The 20,982-nt window shown below is 40.6% G+C and overlaps 1 protein-coding gene across 6 annotated transcripts in view; it reads right to left on the reverse strand.

The window, feature by feature from the left end:
- smoc1 (SPARC related modular calcium binding 1) overlaps nt 1–20,982 on the reverse strand; it is a 120,944-nt gene that overhangs the window by 60,384 nt on the left and 39,578 nt on the right. For 4 of the 6 annotated variants that reach the window (XM_041267358.1, XM_041267357.1, XM_041267361.1 and 1 more), the window contains exons 2-4: nt 17,318–17,486; nt 16,548–16,631; nt 14,840–14,952 (exon numbers count right to left, since the gene is read on the reverse strand). In XM_041267358.1, coding sequence (XP_041123292.1) covers nt 14,840–14,952; nt 16,548–16,631; nt 17,318–17,486 — 366 coding nt within the window. The remainder of the gene's footprint in view (nt 1–14,839; nt 14,953–16,547; nt 16,632–17,317; nt 17,487–20,982) is intronic. The other 2 variants (XM_041267362.1, XM_041267363.1) reach the window with 1 other exon arrangement.

The following is a 20,982-nucleotide window of genomic DNA, read 5'->3' on the forward strand; positions in this document are numbered from 1 at the left end:
AGAAAGAAGCAGTCCTGTTTACATTCATTTTGTGGTTAGAAACTGTGTGCTTTTACTCTTCGAGAAGGTTCTCAATCATAGCCGTCCTCTCTGTGACCTCTCATGCGTGCAGTGAACAAACTCCCTAACGGTATGATACTTGCACATTTGTTCCACTATAGTCATGTTGCCCGTAATTTCTTATTTATATTTTAATTATTTATTTAGTCAGGTTGTAAGTAATTCATCAGTTTTGAAACTGTTATTTTAATGTTTGTTACTCTTAATAACGTCAGGAACAAGTAAGTGGGTGAGGAATGCAGGGAGACGGGAGTGATTAAAAGTAAACACACCATGAGACAGCTCTCGACATGAGCCACCCTGCTTCACTTGGTTAAACGCAATGTCAAAAATAACCATATGCAATTAACTAGCTAGCACAATCTCACAAAATCACACTCTATGCTACATCAACTTAGAACAAAAAAAAAAAAAAAAACACAAAATAATTCCACAAAAAACCCCACAAAAAAAATCCCATTGTTTTGTGATTAACCAAATATATTTATGTTATGGTAAAAACCTGAATATTTGCAAATCTTAACATTTACCAAGCAAAACGATAACTGTCCAAAATAAACATGATTCTTGACTTTGGACATTTACCAGTAAATCTCAAGATTAACCAAGTGCCTCTGGCTAATGAGCGAATGTTACGCATTGTGAGGCTTCAGGAGTCCCATGTAACTCCCAAGTGCCGCAAGAGTCTACCATGCTGCAGTAAGTAAGTAAATACATCTATTTAGTGCTTGTATTTGTTGCGCTTTGTGTCATAACCAAAGTGTGATTTTCAGTTGAAAAAATGAAGGTCCTAAATGATTTAATTTGTATTTAACACAACGTTATTTTTCATCAAACTACTACTAGTTGGAGTACAACATCCTTCGACACCATGTGTTTTTTACGTTTATAGTTTTATATGCAAATTTACCAGAATGTGGGTTGTTCTACACACAGCAAGTGGATCACAACATTGTTCAATATTGTGTTGAACTACTTTAAATTGCTCAATTGTGCATTACTGTCAGCTCATTAATGATTATTTATATGCAGGACTAAATACATTAGTCAGTGACATACCTGCATTTACCAATAAGCGTCGCTAAATCATAAGATTAACCAGTAAATGTCTGAAAAGCAATTTATTTCTTCATAATCTCAAGCATTTACAAACTTATTTGGTAAATGTTGACATTTACTGGTAAAATAAACCAGATTATGATTAACCAGATTCTGACCTTTACTGTAACACACACACACACCATATATTATATTATATATATATATATATATATAATATCTATATATATATATATACACACACACAGACACACACTGAGTGTACAAAACATTAGGAACACCTGCTCTTTCCATGAAATAGACTGACAAGGTGAATCCAGGGGAAAGCTATGATCCCTTATTGATGTAAAAATCTGTTAAATCCACTTCAATCAGTTTAGATGAAGGGGAGACAGATTAAAGAAGGATTTTTAAGCCTTGACACAATTGAGACATGGATTGTGTATGTGTGCCATTCAGAGGGTAAATGGGCAAGACAAAAGATTTAAGTGCCTTTGAACGGGGTATGATAGTAGGTGCCAGGCGCGCCGGTTTGAGTGTGTCAAGAACTGCAACGCTGCCGGGTTTTTCACACTCAACAGTTTCCCGTGTGTATCAAGGATGCTCCACCACCCAAAGGACCTCCAGCCAACGGCAGGCCAGTGGTTGAAAACGGCTCATTGATGAAAGAGGCCAAAGGAGGCTGACACGAATTGTGCAGAGCAACACAGGGGCTACAGTTAGTCAACTGACAGTCCAGTACAACACTGGTGCCGAAAGACCCATAAAAGAATGCACAACTCATCGTACCTTGACACAAATGGGGTATGGCAGCCAATGACCTAACAGAGTTCCACTTCTTTCAGCAAAACACAAGAAACTACGGTTGCGGTGGGCTAAGGAACGAAAACACTGGAGGATTGGAAAAACATTGCCTGGTCTGATGAATCCCAGTTCCTGCTGTTTCACGCTGATGGGAAGACTAGGGTATGGAGAAAACCACACGAGTACATGCATCCATCATGCCACATGTCAACATTGCAGGCTGGTGGTGTTGGTGTGATGGTGTGGGGTGGGGAAACATTGGGTCTTTTGATAAAAGTGGAGCAACGTTTGAATGCCACACGATATCTGAACATCATTGCCAATCAGGTGCATCTCTTCATGGCAGCAGTGTATCCATCTGCTAATGGATTTTTTCAGCAGGATAATGCTCCATGCCACAAGGCTAGAATTGTCCAGGAATGCTTCCATGAACATGACAGTGAATTCAGATTACTGCTGTGGCCTGCCCAGTCACAAGATCTCAATCCAATTGAGCATCTGTGGAATGCGATGGAACAAGCTATTCGGAGTAGAGATCCACTACCAGCCAACTTGACACAACTATGGGAAGCATTGCAGTCAACATGGGCCAGCATCCCTGTGGAATGCTTGCTTTCGACACCTTGTAGAGTTCATGCCCCGACGAATTGAGGCTGTTCTGTGGGCAAAAGGGGGTGCAATTCAATATTAGGAAGGTGTTCCTAATGTTTTGTACACTCAGTGTATATACTCTTTGTTTTGAATGTTATTGTTCTCTTTACAGTGCTTGTTGTAATTAGTGAGAAACATGGCAGCTGCTGACACCTAGCTCTTTGGAGCACTAACTAAACATTTGTCAGGAACCTTCTCTAAATAAGCCAGACAGCTAAGCAGTTTACTAACTGAAAACAAACACACAGTTTTTAAAGCTGAAAACAAAAGACTTCACACAGTACCTTTTTTTTGTACGATTGAAAACACCATCAAATCGGGCTCTCCACACAGCAGCAGCCTCTGTACCTGGCTCCAATTTACAATAATGGCCAGGTGCAGGTGATAACTAACAATAAAACTATTAATGAAAACACAGTTTTTAGGCAGGGAGGATTTTAAAGACTGCAGCAAAGGCCAGTGCCCGGGAGCGAGCGATGTCTTGGAGACCAGGGGGAGGGGAGCAGTGGGTAGGGGGAACGCAGCAAACAGCTGAGGGAATACCAGTGACTTCCGCCTCTTGCACAGTGACGTCTTCCTCCTGTGCAGTAACATCTTGTCTTCAAGGGAATGGAGCAAGAGACCAGGCAAGTAACTATGCCTGGAAGTGCTGCGACTTGGGCACCATGTCGACCAGAGAGACGCAAAGCGGTGCTTCTCCCTCTGAGTTTGGAGACAGCGGTGTTTCTCCCTCTGGGTTTGGCGACAGCAGTGCTTCTTTCGCCTGCTCCCATTTCTGGAGCAGTAGCTCTAGCTCTGTTGGTTTCACACAGTACTTTTTTTTTGTTTGTTTTTGTGTACAATACAAAACCTGATCAATCGGGCCCTCCATACAGCAGCAGCCTTGAAGAGACTGTCTGCTTTCTTTAAATACCCTGCACCTGGCTCAAATTTACAATAACAGCCAGGTGCAGGTGATAATTAACAATTAACAATAAAACAATTAATATTATATATATATATATATATATATATATATATATATATATATATATATATATATATATATATATATATTTCATTTTCTTGGTCCCTCCCTGGAAGTGTCGGAGGAAAATCAAGGAGCAGGGACTTGAGGGAGGTGGCAATTAAATGGCCAGTGTCTTGTAAAGACAAGGGGGAGGGTCAGATTCCTCCCTGCCTAAAGACATGTGAAAATGCATTTTGTTTAATTTAGTTGTTAATTGTTAATTATGCCCTGCACCTGGAGGTAATTGTAAATTAGAACCAGGTGCAGGGTATTTATACAGAGCCAGTGTGTTCTAGTGGTGACTATAGAGTGAAGAGTGCAATTGTTGGTGTGCAATTACAAAGGTAAAACCTATATTTGGTTTAAAAGTTCTTGTTGTTAAAAGTGCGTTATGTTTTGTTTGGTAGGTAAACAGTGTAGCTGTCCTTTGTGTTAGTCAGGGACCTGCCAGTGTTTAGTTAGTGCTCTGAGGGAGCTAGGGTTTGTTTGTTTTTGTGTTTCATTTATTTGTATTTTGAATTAAAGTGCGTGTCTGCGCTAGAAATCAAAGTTTATTTCTGGGTCACATTTTTAAAGGGGCATGAACCCAAATTATGGCCAGCCTGTTTGCATTATATATATATAGCACAGAATTGAATATTTGGTCAGGCACACTTACTAATGACACAAGAACACTGAGACAGTAATTTACTCTGCAATACTGTTTTAACAAAAGAGCAGTGTTTGTACTTTTTTAAAAATATCTAAAAACAGGAGAGCTGACTTGTGTGCAGCAGAACAGACTTGATGTTACTGTAAAGTTGTATTTGTATTGATTCAGGGTGATGCAAAGGTTCCAGTAATACAGGTTTTATTTTTTTTCTCAAATCGGAACACAGCGTAGTGGCATAGCATGGTGTAGCATCTTGCTGCTGCTTTCTTTTGCAATTGTTGTTCATCTTGTTTAATCTGCATTGGTTGTGGATATATTCTGTTCATTGGTTGGGGGTGTATTCTGTTCATTGCTGTAGTTGTATTCATTTTTTGAAGCAAACATCGATTATTGTGCCATCTTTTGTTAAGTAACAAATTCAAGCTTCAATGGCTGGCATTTTTATAAACAACTGGGATTGCTTTTGGATGCACCTAAATAGGTCCGGGGAAAGCAGACTAGCTGATAATACTAAACATCACCAAGCAAAGTATTTAAACTAGGAACTGCGGTTGGGAAGGAATCTAAAGAGACATGTAAAATTCAGGTTAAAGTACCCTGCCATTCCCTCTACCCGCTGAGTAAACACAGAGGTGTGTGCTACAGTAACCTTCATCGATTTCATATTACCCCTGCTCAATCAAATGCTCTTGATTGGACCAATTCACGCCTAGGTTTATTTAATGTCAGGTCTCTGTCTAATAAGGCTCTGTTAATTGGTGTTTTTATTCAGGATTACAACATAAGTCTCTCTAACTGAAACATGGCTTGTACCAAAATGACCATGTTTCTCTGAGTGAGGCTTCTCCACCTAACTATTTTTTTTTTCTAGAAAGCTCTACTGGGTCGGGAGGTGGACTTGCTACTGTTTTCCATAGTGAACATAGTCAAACAGGAAATTGTTTAAGGTTGTAGCCTTGACATTAAACAGTCCATTACCTGTTCATATTATATTTATCAACCACTTAAGTCAAACCCGCTATTTCTGACTCAATTTGGGGATCTGCTATCTATATTGACAGTCAAATGATAGGATTCTTATATTGGGTGATTTTAACTTTCACGTTGACGTCTATTCTATTTCCTTGGAATTTGAGGCTACTGGATTCCTTAGATTATATCTTGCATGTCAAAGGTCTTATGCATAATCATGACCATACTTTAGATCTGGTAATTTTGTGTGATTTAGCTGTTAAGAACGTTATAACCATAGATCTTACTATTTCTGATCATCCTGCCATTCTTTTTAAGGTGCATCTGCCAGTATCTACAAAGACTGTGGGCCGTACATTTAAATCCTGGGTAATTAATTCAACTGCTGTTAAGCTTTGATATATTTATCTCATTACCACTGTCATAGTCCTCCTCAGTAGACGAGCTGGTTAATACCTTCAGCACCACCTTCACTGATATTTTAGATGCTGTAGCACCAATCAAAACTTGGAGAGTGTCTTTTAGAAAAAGCTCACCGTGGTTTAATGATATAACTCGTAAGATGAAATGAGGGTCTACAACTAGAACAGAGATGGCAGGAATCTAAACTGCATGTTCTTAGGCATCACATGGAATGGCCACCTGGTTAAATAAATACAGGATAGCTCTGGCATTGGCTAGATCATCATAATATTCTAACTTAATTGAAACAAATAAAAATAATCCTAGATTTATTTGCTACCCTAGATAAATTAATCGTTCCCCTAATAGTCCTACCCTTGACATTGACTCCTCTCATAGCTGCAATTACTTACATTTATTTAAATAAAATACTAGATGGCAGAAATGAGATTCCGCAGATACCTTCTATTAAGGAGGACTCCAGCACAGTTTTACCAACTACACCTATTAAGGCTACTATGGGGGCTTTTTCTTTGATTACCTTGCAGGAACTGACAGAGCTAGTTCAACATATGAGAGCTACTACATGCTCTCTTAATCCTATTCCTACAAAACTATTAAAAGATGTTCTTGTTATTAACACCCACATTAACAAATTATAAATGGTTCCCTTTCCTCCAGTACAGTTCCCTCTTAAGGTAGCTGTGGTAAAGCCTGTGCTGAAGAAACACAATTTGGACCCTAAAGTTCTCTAACTATAGGCCAATCTCCAACCTACCATTCTCAGATAAGGTTCTAGAGAGTTGTTGCAACTCAATTACAAACATTTCTAGCTCTTAATGGTATATTCGAGAAGTTTCAGTCTGGTTTTCTTGTTGCACTGAGACGGCCCTTGTCAGAGTTGTGAATGATCTGCTGATAAGCTCTGACTCAGGTTTTCCATCACTTTTAATTCTTCTAGATCTAAGTGCTGCCTTTGATACTGTAGACCATTCCATCCTACTGAATCATCCTGAAAGCACAGTAGGACTGTCTGGCCTTGTCATATCCTGGTTTAAATCTCATCTTCTGATGGGTTTCAGTTCATCTCTATTGAGGAGGTAAAATCAGCATTATCGGAAGTTGTCTGTGGTGTTCCACAGGGCTCCATTCTAGGTCCCTTGTTTTCATTATACATGTTACCGTTGGGTGACATTATCCACAGACAGAGTGACTTCCACTGCTATGCTGATGATGCCCAGCTGTATTTGTCCCCAAAGCCAGGAATTTCTTCTGCCTGAATGTTATTACCTACTTGCCTTACAAACATCAAGCACTGGATGTCACAGAATTTTCTAATGTTGAATTCAGAAAAAACAGAGGTTATGCTAGTGGGGGGGCCATCTTTGATCCTGATCTATCATTTGAGACTCATATTAGGGAAATTACTAAAGTATCTTTTTGCCATTTGAGAAACACAGCCAAACTTGGACCAATTATTTCTGTATCTGATGCTGAGAGATGAATGCATGTCTTTGTTTCATATAGAATTGATTATTGTAATGAACATGTGTGGTATCCCGCTTGTAGCTTGTTTAAAATACTGCTGCTAGAATTATGTTTAAAACCAGGAAAAGTGAACATATTACCCCTGCTTTGGCCTCTTTACACCAGCTCCCTGTGCAGTGTAGAATTGATTAAGATGTTGTTAACTTGCAATGTCATGAATGGATTAGCACCTAGCTAGCAGGAATTACTGACACCGTATCTTCCAAACCACACTCTGAGATCACAGGATGTGGGGCTGCTGGTTATTCCGAGGGTCAACAAAAGCAACACGGGAGGTAGGGCTTTTTCTTGTAGAGCTCCTAAATGATGGAATGCTCTGCCTTCGCTTGTCAGGGAAGCTGGGACCGTTACAGTTTTCAAGTCAAGACTAAAAATGCACTTTTCTAAAATGGCTTTCTTATCTTAGTGAGTTTTAATGTAACTGTAAAATTGCTGCTTTTGTATTGTGTATGCTGTTTAAATCTTATTTAAATGGTCTGACTGTGGCAGTTGTATGTGTGACATACTATTCAAATGTATTGTGATTTGTTCTTTTTTTCTGCTATGTACTGTACACTGCTTTGTGATATTTTGTATAAAGCGCTGTATTAATGCAATAAATAAGTTTGACTGAATTGTTACCGTAAATGACATTTCTTAAGTGTGTTAATACTGGCAACATTTCTTCTACTGTACAGATTAGGTAGAAGTTATAATATGCAATGTTTGCCAGCATTTAAGTTAATGTCACATTGTGTATTTTTTCTACAGAAATGTTTTTTCTTGTACAAATGTAATTCTTTGCATTCATTTTCATGTTCTTTTGCATTCATTATTCTGAAATAAATGCAACAAGTAAACAATACCTGTTCATTTTTTAGATTAAATACAGGTACTATGTCATGTTCTAGTAGTTTACAATAGCTTGCATGAACTATAGGGCTTGCATGAACAATAGCTTGCATGAACTATCGGCCACCTATAAATTACTAGAAATTGTCTTTTGCTTTTTGTTTTATTAGAAAGTGGTTGAAGTTTACAAAATGCTTGTCCTTCATCTGTTAACTTGAATTATGGTATAAGTGTAGGGTGCCAGTACTGTCAACTGTAACTCCAATGCTTTTTTTTTTTTTTTTTTTTTTTTTTTAAATCATAACTGTAGTAAAAGAAACTGGTTAAATGGACACAGCCGCTTCTCCACCTTGTGAATGATGTAATCTACATGTTTGCCAGGTTTCTTTGTAAAGTTGGAAAATCGGAGAGGACTGCACTAATCTTTGAACATATCGCTTCATTTTTATGGTTTGTAAAATCTTATATAAAATATAGTACACACATACTTTTTACTGATAAAACAAGGAAGACGTTACTTGGATCATGGTAACGTTATAGCTAGCTATTTGCACTATTTTTCTCGTAGTTAGAATTGATAAAGTAATTTAATTTATCTCTGTTCATTTTGAGCGTGGGTGAAACCAGGGTTAACATTATAATAAACCCGGAGACAACATTCTCCATGATGGATTAAGACACTGACCAAACTTAATATCCTGTTAGGTCACTGTCTGCTACCTTATAAAATCATAATGGTATTAAATTTTACATTTTCCCTATAAGAGAAACTTCATACCTTTTGAAACTGTTTCCACATTGTGATTTGTGACAATATTTGTACTTCACTGCATTGTGTGCCTTGCGTGTATCTACATGGGCAGATACAAACCTCCTTCATCTATCGGGAAGCTCTATCAACAATGGTTTCCTGCTTTATCAAAGATACTAAGAATAGGACGTGTGACAGCGTCGAACAGAGCCCTGCATGTAAAGAGGGGGCAGGGCAAAGCTCTGCTGATTAAAATGGATTGTTTGTTTTAGAACGGGTGAATTTATAGGTATAGTTAATTAAGGGTTTCTGGTGTATGGTATTCTAGTTAAAATAAATGTATTGTCTGGTGGTTATTTAAATGGGGGATGTTAGCGTGTCATGATTTAAAATGTATTTTGTGTTTATATAAAATACCACTGATTTGTTATTGTTTGCAGCGTGAATCGAGTTAAAGCCCCATCCCACTCTACTCTGTGTAGAATGTGGCATCTCCGAATTAATTAGTTGTTTGTTAATTCGGAGATTGCCGTGTGTGTGTGTATAAGCATGCCTGTTTCTGTGATCGAGGGTGGGTGTTCAGCAAGGAGGAATGGGAGTGAGAGAGACGGGGGGAAAAACATAACACAAAGAAACAAAAGTAAGAGGAAAGCAAAGAAGGCAAGTGCTACTCGTGCTGGTCAAACCAGCACAGTATTTGTTTGGGTGTCAGCAGATTTTATGTTTGTGACCTGTTTTTGTTTAAGCCTTTTATTTTGGCTGTGTTTTTGTAAATCTTTTTGACTTATTTGTGTTTCAATAAAAACGGTGGACCAGCACACTGGTAGTACCTATCTGTGTTTCTATCAGCTGTCTGGTCTGGGGACGTCACTCTGCCTTCCCGTCACAACGTGTTTTTTTTTAAAAAAAAAAAAAAAAAAAAAAACACTAATACTGGTAGTTATGTACATGTTCATTCAGGGTTGGTCATAAACTGCAGCTTAAGGTGTCAGAAATGCTACTGCATAAAAAAAAAATAGTAGCAAATTAATTTGGGTAGCAAAATGCTACCAAATATCGAGCAATGTTCCAGCTGTCTGTAAATTGGATGGATACGCACAGTTGGAGCCTAAGTGGACATGCCGATTTGGATGACTAACAATAGCAAAACAAAAAAATAACAAAAACATTTTAAAAATTGCTGTCTTTATACTCGCTCACCCAACTGTCACTTCAAATCATGGATTTTTAGCAGTTTGTAAATGCTACAGCAAACCACAAAGACACTTCTACACATTATCCACCCTCTCTGAGTCAGGCCTTGTAAACAGTGCACTCTTTCTCTATCTCCTGTGAGCACATGTGTCCTCCTCGGGGCTAGGCCTTGCCGTTCCCCTGTTTGTTGAGTGACTTTCCTAGCCACGCTCTCCTCCACAGGTTGTTGAGTAGACCCTGCTGGCTGCACAGGCCTGCCACCTCGGTGAGTGGAGAGGTACGGGGCATGTAGTGTCTGTGAGGCTCTTCTTCCCCGACTGAAGGAGGCCCGGCTAAAGAGAGCCAAAAGGGCGAGCTCCGCGTCATCTACGGCTGGATCACTAGCGGTTCAGAGTGCCCCAGATGAGCTGTCGGGTTTTCCCAATGCACAGGCTGCGCGCAGTCGCTCCCCATCTCCACAAGTGAGACAGGTGAAGCGCTCCAAGCAGGCAACAGACCAGGCAATGGACCTCAAGGCCCAGATGACCCATGTCCTGGAGCTCCTGGCTAGACAGGTGCCACATGCCCCTGTCCAGGTCCCACAGCCCCAATCGCCATACCCTCCCTCTCCCATGGGAGTGCAGGAGGGGTGGGCAAGGTAGTCTCAGCTGGCACAGGAGGACACACTGTCCATAGCGGCCTCGGGTGATGGGGCTTCTTTTTCCTCAGAGATGTAAGTGGCAGGGACCCTTGCTGAGGAGGAGCCTGGTTCCGAGTGTGTCACAGAAGCCATTACCACCCTACTGTCTAGCTCAGTCTCGGCACTCATGGGACGTGCTGCAGCCTTCCTGCTGGCCCCCTGGACGCCAGCAGCTGAACCACACAGGTCCGTCTTCCGGACGCAGGCACTGGCTCCCCGCCCCCAGAGGTTCCTGGCCTTCTCATATTTTTTTGGAGGAGGTACGCTCCTCCTGGGACCACCTGACCTCGGGACCCAATGTGGTAAAGCAGGACACACCACTCTTCTCCTTAGAAGGCACAGATAAGCTTGACCTGGCGGGATTCCCCACAGTGGACTCTACCATTGCGGCCCACATCCGTCAGAGTTGCGACTCCACCCCCAGACAGTAGAGCGCATTTGGGAACTGTTCAAGAAGGCACAGGTCGATCTCTTCACTTCGGCATAGACTATGCATTGCCCCCCTGTGGTACTCCTTCCACTGCTTAGGTGGTCCCCTCAGCATAGACGCCCTAGCGCACGAATGGCCCAAAGCAGTTTTGTACGCTTTCCCGCCTACACTGCTGCTCCCGGCTTTTCTACAGAAAGTCCTGTTAGAGAAAGCTTCAGTTCTCCTAGTGGCCCAGGAAAATATGTTTTTTGACACTGTACCAGCTGTTGCACAGCCAGCCCTAGGAGATTCCACTTCACTTGACTCTCCTCAGTCAGATGAAAGGCTCTCTTTGGCACCGGAACCACGCAGGTTCCAATTATGGGTCTGGCCCCTGAAAGGAACCGTTGGTTAGCCCTAGGGCTATCGGGCGCATGGAAGTATTTTCAAACTTGGTGTCTGGCTGAGAACCATGACCTCATTACTTGCCCTACGCCAGTCATTTTGCAGTTTCTGCAAGAACTACTTGATTCTGGAAGATCGCCTTCCACCTTGAAGGTGTATTTACTGGTTATCTCTGCTTGCCATGCCCCCGTAGATTCTGTCTACGGGTGCGCATTTTAAAGGCACACTGCGATTATGCCCTCCCAGGAGGACTGTGCTTCTCGAATGGAGCCTTAATATTTCACTAGAAGCTCTCCCAAAGGCCCTGTTTGGGTCCTTACACTACATAGAGCTGAAGTATCTGCTATGAAGACAGCCTTCCTCTTGGCTATCACTGCCGCTAAGATGGCAGTAGGGTGTCGCTGCACACCAACCCCACTTTCCTCCCCAAGGTGATTACAGATTTCCACATCAACCAATCTGCGGAACTGGAGTCTTTTCAACTCCCTCCGTCTACTTCTATGGAGGATGAGGGACTGAATTTATTCTGCCCAGTATGGGCATTGAGATGCTACGTGCACTGGACGAGCTCTGCGTCAATCTGACCAGCTCTGTCTGTCACGGAACACGGACCCTAGGACAGCCCCTCTCTAAGCAACATCTGTCACACTGGACTGTGGACACAGTCTCGACTGTGTATGATGGTGCTGGCTTAACCCCACCTGGTAGGGTAGCCACACACTCCACTAGAGTTTTGGCTACATCTTGGGCCCTTTTTCGAAGGTGCCTTGATGTCCGACATTTGTACTGCGGCTAACTGGGCCAGGCCGCATTAATGTATTAGACCCTGTCTTGCCTTCTGTAGGCACAAGGGTCCTTGAGGGTATAAGTTCTAACCGCTAACCTCTGGGTTAGGCTGTGTTGTGCATCCCTCGTGTGGTGCCGTTCCTTCTCCATCGCGACGGTTTTGGTATACGTTATCCCATACCAATATAAGTGGTGGTCATCTTTGAATTGAAAGGCAACGTTAGGTTACTTACCATAACCCTGGTTCCCTTAAAGAGAAGATAACCACCACCCGCGAGGTCGCTTCGGTCACCCTCACGGCTTCAATGAAATAAGAGAAGGCTCTTCCTGCAAATGACGGTTTTATTCCCTCGGTAGACGGGACCAAGTGTGTCATCACAGGAAGGGTCCTTTCAGCAGCTCTGGTATAGAGAGCTCAGCAGTACCTACCCGCAGGGCAGGAATATCCTATACCAATGTAAGTGGTGGTTGTCTTCTCTTTCAGGGAACCAGGGTTACGGTTACAGGGTTTCTCTTGCCTGTGTGTTACTCGGTGCAGCATAGAATCCAGGTTGAGTTGCTGCTTTGTAGTTTTCTGATCGAAATGTTTCTTGTTGAAGCGCTGTAACTGCATTTCTTGATTCTTTAGCGTAACCGTGTGCTGTGCTTTACATTCTGAATTTTAAACACGTCTAATTCTAACCTTAGAATGACATTACAGTGGACTTCCGCAGCACCCTTTTTTCACGCAAACCATTTACTTTTAATTTCACCACTTAATAAATGTTAACTGTATTTCTTGATTCTTTAACGTAACTGTGTGCTGTGCCTTGAATTTTAACCCTCCTATTAGGTTTTGGGTCTATTTGACTTGACTCCAGTTTCCAATTAGCTTAAATGCTACTTTCTTTTCATTTTCTGTATAATATTTTATGACTTTTCCTAAGTTGGGGTCATGAACTTATACACAGAAAACAGAACCTTTGAGATGTTTATTTTTTTTTAGAAGAAGTCATGTGTACAAATAAGATGTTTTGGGTCACTGTGACCCATGGCATTTATCTATGCAGATTTGTGTGCAGGAATAAAACAAACTTCTTTTAATTTTTTTATTATTATTATATTTGTATTTCCGGAAATGGCTGCACCTTCCTGGAAATATTTGTAAACAAAAAAACAAATTTTCTGTGGCAATATTGCAACAGCATCTCACTGGTAAAGACATTCCAAAAGGATGAGCTCCCTGCTTGGCAGTCAAAGAAGTTTTATCACAGCTCCTGGACTAAAACGCTGTTTGAAATTGCATCGGGTCAATATGACCCAAAACATAACAGATTTACCTAAAATTTGAACATAATAGGAGGGTTAAACATGTCTAATTCTGAACGTAATCTATCTAGCTAATGTTAAAAAATATTACAGTAATATTGCTTGTTATTTTGCCCCTGTCTTGCGTCAACGCCCCTCTCCCACTTTTGCCTTAACATCAACTCTATGCCCTGGTGCGTTGACTCGGAAGAATCAAATAAATAAATAAACAAACAGTTTGAACAAATAAAAACCAAAAAATTAAGAATTAAATAGACTGCTGAAAACCACGCAGTTTAATCGACAGCGGCGCTCGTTTACTTTTTTGTAGTTCAAAACTGACAAGCAGCAATTAGGAGCTGGTAGAGACATAAACCTGTGAACTAATTATTGTGCTTTCAAACCTGTGGCAATCTATACCAGGTGTGAAACTATTTTTCAGGTTCGTTTGTCCCTTTTGAACAGACCCAGACACCGAAATTGAAGGTCTCTCCATACGTCTCGCTGATTGCCTCTTGCCTTCACATAGACTACAGTCTGCCCTGAACAAATGTTGTCCCTGTTTAAATACCTACCTGCTAATCCCAGACAGGTGACACTAATTAAATTATAAAACGATTAAACAGGTAATCAAAATAAACTAATTACACCTGTGGCTGTGCAAACACAACCACACACACATTGATCTTGCAGGGGCAGAAATAAACCCTATCCCCTTGACAACCACCCAACACATTTTTTTTCCACACACAGTATATTGTGAAACATGTGTAGTACACTAAACACTCTGGGGACTGTTTCCAACTTACGTTCAAATCACTCTCAGTGTTTATAGTGTACGTTCAAAAAACACTGCTAGCCACTTTCAAAACGCTCAGGTCACGTTCATAACACTCTACTAAAATGTTCAAAACAACACACTATGTATGCACTTTCAAAACACTCTTATGCTCAAATATATTTGAAAATAGGAAAAATGCTGTGTACCAAATGGTGCACAATCAAAAAGAAAAAAGGTAATGTAGGGTACACATAATAATTACTGATAAAAATCTATAATAGCAGGACGTTTCGGACTACAAGTCCTTCTTCAGCTGGATAGGCAAGTAAACAAGCTGTTATAAACAAGTTGTCTTTATCTGTTCTGTTCTGAACGGTCAGCTGCAGGAAATCAGAAATCAAAACAATAACAGAAATCTGAAATAAGTGTAATAAACACAGGTCTGTGTTGCTTTTACTTGCATGACTTTTTTGAAAATTTGTCTGGTAATAAAGCAGGTTCAGTGCTCAGTAATGTGTTTATAACAGTGTTTAAAAGGATGAAGAGCAGAAGCACTCACCTGTGCGAAGGAGCCGTCCTCGTTGCACTCAGGGATGAAGACAGACTCCTGCGGCTTCTTGGCTAGCTCCTGAGCTTGGGACCTCTCACCCTGGCATTTCGTCATCCCTGAGTCTGAAACACAAGCAAACCTACACTGACTCATTATGCACCATCTGCTCCCATAACATATGAGCTGCCAAACTGCCCTTGAAAATGGTGTACCCTGGTAAAACCACAGTGAAATGGAGGAAAGCACTAACCTGTGAACAAACCAAAAGAAACTTTAGTCCAGCACACAGTGCGAAGCCGCGTTGCTGTCTGATCTTATGGATCAGAAAATATTTACTAGGGATTCCGTTTCATTTCAGATTTTACAATGGACAGAACTTAGTAAGAGCCTGGTAAAACCTAGGCTAGCAAATAACATGCAGCCATGGCTTAAACTCAGCCGGAACTGTCTGGAGCCCAGAGTCAGTAAATATTTCCACATATTAACTTCAGCCTGAGGCTGTTCTGTAGCGAAAACAATACAAAATATAACTTAACTATAAATTATTATGAACATTTATTTTCACGAGGGCTGCAGCAAATTTCTTTTCACTGCAATTATTAGAAGTGAAAATATTTACGTACAATATATGGAGAGCAGCATAACAGGAGTGCCACTTCTGCATCTGTATGTGTGCGTCTGCCCTTCCTTTCCCTGGGTGTTGCTATTGCTGTGTGTGTGTATGGGTGTATCACACATACAACTACAGTAAAGCACATTAGTTTAAACATTGGAAATGTATGAGAAACTTCAAAACTGCCATGTCAATTTACCATTTACCGACATATAAGTGACATCCCTGCAGGAGACAATAAACAAATATGTCTCTCGGTACTCTAAGTCTCTCGGAACTGCGTTTCAGAAAGAGTTACTGACTTACATGTACATATGGTGTGTTTGTTTTTATTTGTTAATTAAATAAACCAAACAGTGCAAAACAAACTCAAACACAGTAACACAAAGCTTGTTAAACTTCAGCTAAAATCATGTCAATGGAACACATGCATACTGCATTTTTTAAATTACAAAGCCCATCTGTACCTCAATGTAGAATACTCACACCTCTCTGCTCAAAGCCCATCTGTACCCCAATATAGAATACTCACACCTCTCTGCTCAAAGCCCATCTGTACCCCAATTAGAATACTCACACCTCTCTGCTCAAAGCTCATCTGTATCTCAATGTAGAATACTCACACCTCTTTGCTCAAAGCCCATCTGTACCCCAATATAGAATACTCACACCTCTCTGCTCAAAGCCCATCTGTACCCCAATGTAGAATACTCGCACACCTCTCTGCTCAAAGCTCTTTGTACCCCAATGCAGAATACTCACACACCTCTCTGCTTAGAGCCCATCTGTACCCCAATGTAGAATACTCGCACCTCTCTGCTCAAAGCCCTTTGTACCCCAATGTAGAATACTCGCACACCTCTCTGCTCAAAGCCCTTCATCTGTACCCCAATGTAGAATACTCACACACCTCTCTGCTTAGAGCCCTTCATCTGTACCCCAATGTAGAATACTCGCACACCTCTCTGCTCAAAGCCCATCGGGACCCCAATGTAGAATACTCGCACACCCCTCTGCTCAAAGCCCATCTGTACCCCAATGCAGAATACTCACACACCTCTCTGCTCAAAGCTCTTTGTACCCCAATGTAGAATACTCACACACCTCTCTGCTCAAAGCCCTTCATCTCCAGGGCTGCTGTTGGGGCTGCTGTTGCGGGTGGCTGTTCGGCACGTGCCCAGTTTTTTCCTAAAATCATTTTATTATTAGAATTTGAAAGCAAGGCCTCCTGGCGTTTTTCTACTCTACTGCAAACCAACAGTGCCACCCAGTCCTTCAGCAGATCTAAACACTAGGCCACACCACCTCCATGTCCCCCAGCTTGAAGTTCTTCAGCTCTAACTACTAGACCACACTGCCTCTCCATCTCTCAGCTCTAACCACTAGACCACACCCCTCCTAGTATCTCAGCTCAAACCACTAGACCACACTGCCTCTCCATCTCTCAGCTCTAACCACTAGACCACACTGCCTCCCAGTCCCTCAGCTCTAACCACTAGACCACACTGCCTCCCAGTCCCTCAGCTCTAACCACTAGACCACACCCCTCCCAGTACCTCAGCTCTAAGCACTAGATCACACTGCCTTCTAGTACCTCATCAGCTCAAAACACTAGACCACACAGTCTCCCAGTCTCTCAGCTCTAACTGCTAAACCAAACTGCCTCCAGTCTCTCAGCTCAACCTACTTGGCCACACTTCCCATCTCTTATTTCTAACCACTACTTCACACTGCCTCCCAGTCTCTCAGCTCTAAGCACTAGACCACACTTATTCCCTCCCAGTCCCTCAGCTCTACTCACTAGATCACACTGCCTACCAGCTCTAACTGCAGCCCTCTCTGGAGACCTGGTTGATGAAGAAGCAATTGTGTACCTTTGCAGCGTCCGCGATTCAGGATGCTCAGCGAGGGGTCCCTGCAGCGCGCCTTCTGTAATTCACAGCCTGTATCATAGTTCCGTCCATCTGAGCCACACACCGGCTTGTCCCCCTGTGTCCGCAAGCACTGAACATGGCACTGCGACTCCCGGTCCCCGATCAGCCACTGCCAGACAGAATAGAGCCATCAACACTGCAGCACTGCTGATTACAACATTCTCCAGAGAACTATGGCAAGCCAATTATCATTTAGAGATATCTCAAATTCATCTATAGATATCTCAGAATATTTAAAGATATCTCTAAATCATTTCCAGATATTTTCAAATATTTAAAGATATCTCTAAATCAAGATATCTAAAATACATTTAGATATAAAAATGATGTACAGATATATTTAAATTGAGCTTTAAATGAGCTATCTAAAATGCTTTTTAGATATCTTTAAATCATTTTAAGATATCTCTAAATGTTTTTGAGATATCTTTAAATACTTATACATTATACATATCTCTAAATAGACCGTAAGTCCATTCAACACTTTCACAGGAAGTTATTTCGAGATAACTTGAAATGGCTTCCTGTTCATTTGAAGATCTCATCAAATGATTTAGAGAGATCTCCAAATGAACAGGAAGTTATTTTACGATATCTTCAAATAATTTACAGATATCTTTATCCTCGCATGGTGTGCCAAACTGTCATTTAGAGAGATCTTAAAATGAGGGTTTTAAAGATATCTGTAAATCATTTGAAGATATTTTCAAACAACTTCCCGTTTATTTAGAGACATTGCTAAAACATTTTAAGATATCTTCAAATAACTTTCTGTTCATTTAGAGATAAAATGACTTCCTGTGAAAAAGCTCTATGTTTTCAATGGACTTCCTGTCCATTTAAAGATATCTTCAAATGAACAGGAAGTTATTTAGAGATATCGCTAAATGATTTAGAGACATCTCTAAATGAACACAAAGTTATTTAGAGCTATCACTAAACGAACAGGAAGTTATTTGAAGACATCTTCAAATGATTTAAATTTATCTATAAACAGGAAGTTATTTAGAGATATCTTTATTCTACCAAGAGCATGGTGCCGAGTAGGTGGAGTCTTTATACCAAAAGAAAACGATTCTACAAGCACCGGTCAGTTTCGTCCTATTTCCCTATTAAACGTAGAAGGCAAGATTTTCTTTAGCATTATTGCTCAGAGATTGTCAACCTACCTATTAAAGAACCGCTTCATTGACACTTCAGTACAAAAACCAGGCATTCCAGGTTTCCCAGGATGCTTACAACACATCAGCGTAATCTGGCAACAAATTCAATCAGAAAAAGGAGAGGAAGGAGCTCCATGTGACATTCCTGGATTTGGCTAATGCACATGGTTCAGTGCCATATGAACTTCTTTGGGCAGCATTTGATTTTTTCAGTGTACCGATGACAATAACAAATTTAGTGAAAGCCTACTTTATAGATTTGCAATTTAGTTTTCAACTTTAGAATTCAGCACTACATGGCAATGCCTAGAAGTTGGAATAATGACAGGATGTACCATTTCTCCACTGGCTTTTACCATGGCAATGGAAGTAATTATTAGAAATCAAAATGGGTGGTGGGAGAAGAGCGCTTGGCTTCTGGAATGCGACTACCACCAATTCGAGAATACATGGATGATATGACAACAATGACTACAACAGCAGCCTGCACTATTCGGTTATTGGGCAAATTAAACAATAACATTGAATGGGCATGAATGCAATTCAAGCCTACTAAATCAAGGAGCATCTCTATAATTAAAGGTAAAGTAGTAGATAAAAGGTTCTACATTAACGGTGAGGCAATACCAACAGTGTCCAAGAAGCCAGTGAAAAGTCTAGGGAGATCTTTGAAAAGACCTTCATGTTAAAGTCACTAACTCTGATGCTTCGTTACTGTTAGACATGTCCGTTCTGGCCGTTCTATAGATGAAAAAACGTGCCTTAATACAGCAGAAATAGTATCAACACTATCAGCCATGGCATTCTTGGCATACCCAGGATAATGTGCTTACAAATGTGTAGACCAGAAGTCTCCGTCTTATTAGTATGTGTTTTTGAAGTCCACAATTGAATCTGGATGTTCATTAGCATGCATTTTTGATATTGGAAATAGAATTGTTGATCTCAAAAACAGAATTGTTGATATTGGAAATAGAATTGTTAATATCAAAAATGCCATTCTTGATATCGAAAACGCCATTTTTGATATCAGAAATGCCATTCTTGATATCAAAAATGCTATTCTTGATATCAAAAATAGAATTGTTGATATCGGAAATACAATTCTTGAAATCAAAATAAAAGGTACTATTTTTGGTATCAACAATTCTATTTTTGATTACTGATTACAACATCAGGGCTGATAACAACACCAGGGCTCTCCAGACAACACAGCCATCCACACTGCAGCACTGCTGATTATACCAGGGCTCTCCAGACAGCACAGCCATCCACACTGCAGCACTGCTGATTACAACATTATCCAGAGAACACAGCCATCCACACTGCAGCACTGCTGATTACAAAACCAGGGCTCTCTGGGGTAAAACTCCTGAAGGGCAGCCTCGTTCTATACACAGGAGACAGCAGCTTGCATACATACCCCTTTCACCATTGTAGAATGCACGTACAGGGCCACACAGAAGTTGGGGATTGAAATCTGCAGTGCAGTAATCAAATATATATGTAAACGTATGTGCTACATTTCACAGATGTGTCCATTTGTTGTCCCTGTACAGTACATCAAACAGTCAATTAAAAAAAAAAATCATTCCAAATTTTATCCAAATAAACAGAGAATCTAGCCTGCTTGTTTTTGCAGTGCTGACTGAAAGTTATTGTTATTAGCAAATAAGCAAATAGTTGTTTTTGGGCAAGGAAACCCAAAAGAATAGTATATACTATACTATAACAGGAATAATAAACACAGGAATTGTAAAGAAGTGCCTGAGGGAGCTCAATTCGATACAATAATAATTCATACAAAAACGAAGTCCAAACAAATCCCATTTTAAGAGTATTTTGCAAGGCGGTGCTGTTATTATAACCCTGTTTGGCGTTCCTTCTCTTCCATGGCATGGGCTGTGGAGACGAAATCCCAAAGAAGACAGCAGGATTCTAACCACAAGTCGATTCCTCAGAGTTGTTACACAAAGTGTGCAGCTTTGTGACTGCAGCTCTGAGCACATCAAACGCCAGTCAGTCACAGCAAAGAGGAGACCCTTATACAAGCATACCATTGTAAAAGCATAGTGTAATGAAGCACAGTGAAAGCATGGTAAAACATAGGTAAGCATTGTTAATAGGGTGGTTTGGTAAAGCATATTTATATACATGGCAGTCCAGGGTAGACTATGGTAAATATATAGTATAACCATGGGAAAAGTATGGGGGGAAACTGCAAGAATCCTGCGGTGAAGTTTTCTAATGTGCCCACCCCCAAGGACACTGTGGGCAGGATTTTCAAAAGGTCGTAAATGAGAAAATGCTTGATTAGAAGATTCACCGAACAATTAATTATAAACAAATTGTGTATTGGGTAGGGAGTTCTATCATAATTTTAAAAGCTTAATAAATATATAATGAAGTGTTACATATATGGTATTCATGTATAATAACTAA

Source organism: Polyodon spathula, chromosome 12 (assembly GCF_017654505.1).
Source record: "Polyodon spathula isolate WHYD16114869_AA chromosome 12, ASM1765450v1, whole genome shotgun sequence".
Taxonomy (NCBI): domain Eukaryota; kingdom Metazoa; phylum Chordata; class Actinopteri; order Acipenseriformes; family Polyodontidae; genus Polyodon; species Polyodon spathula.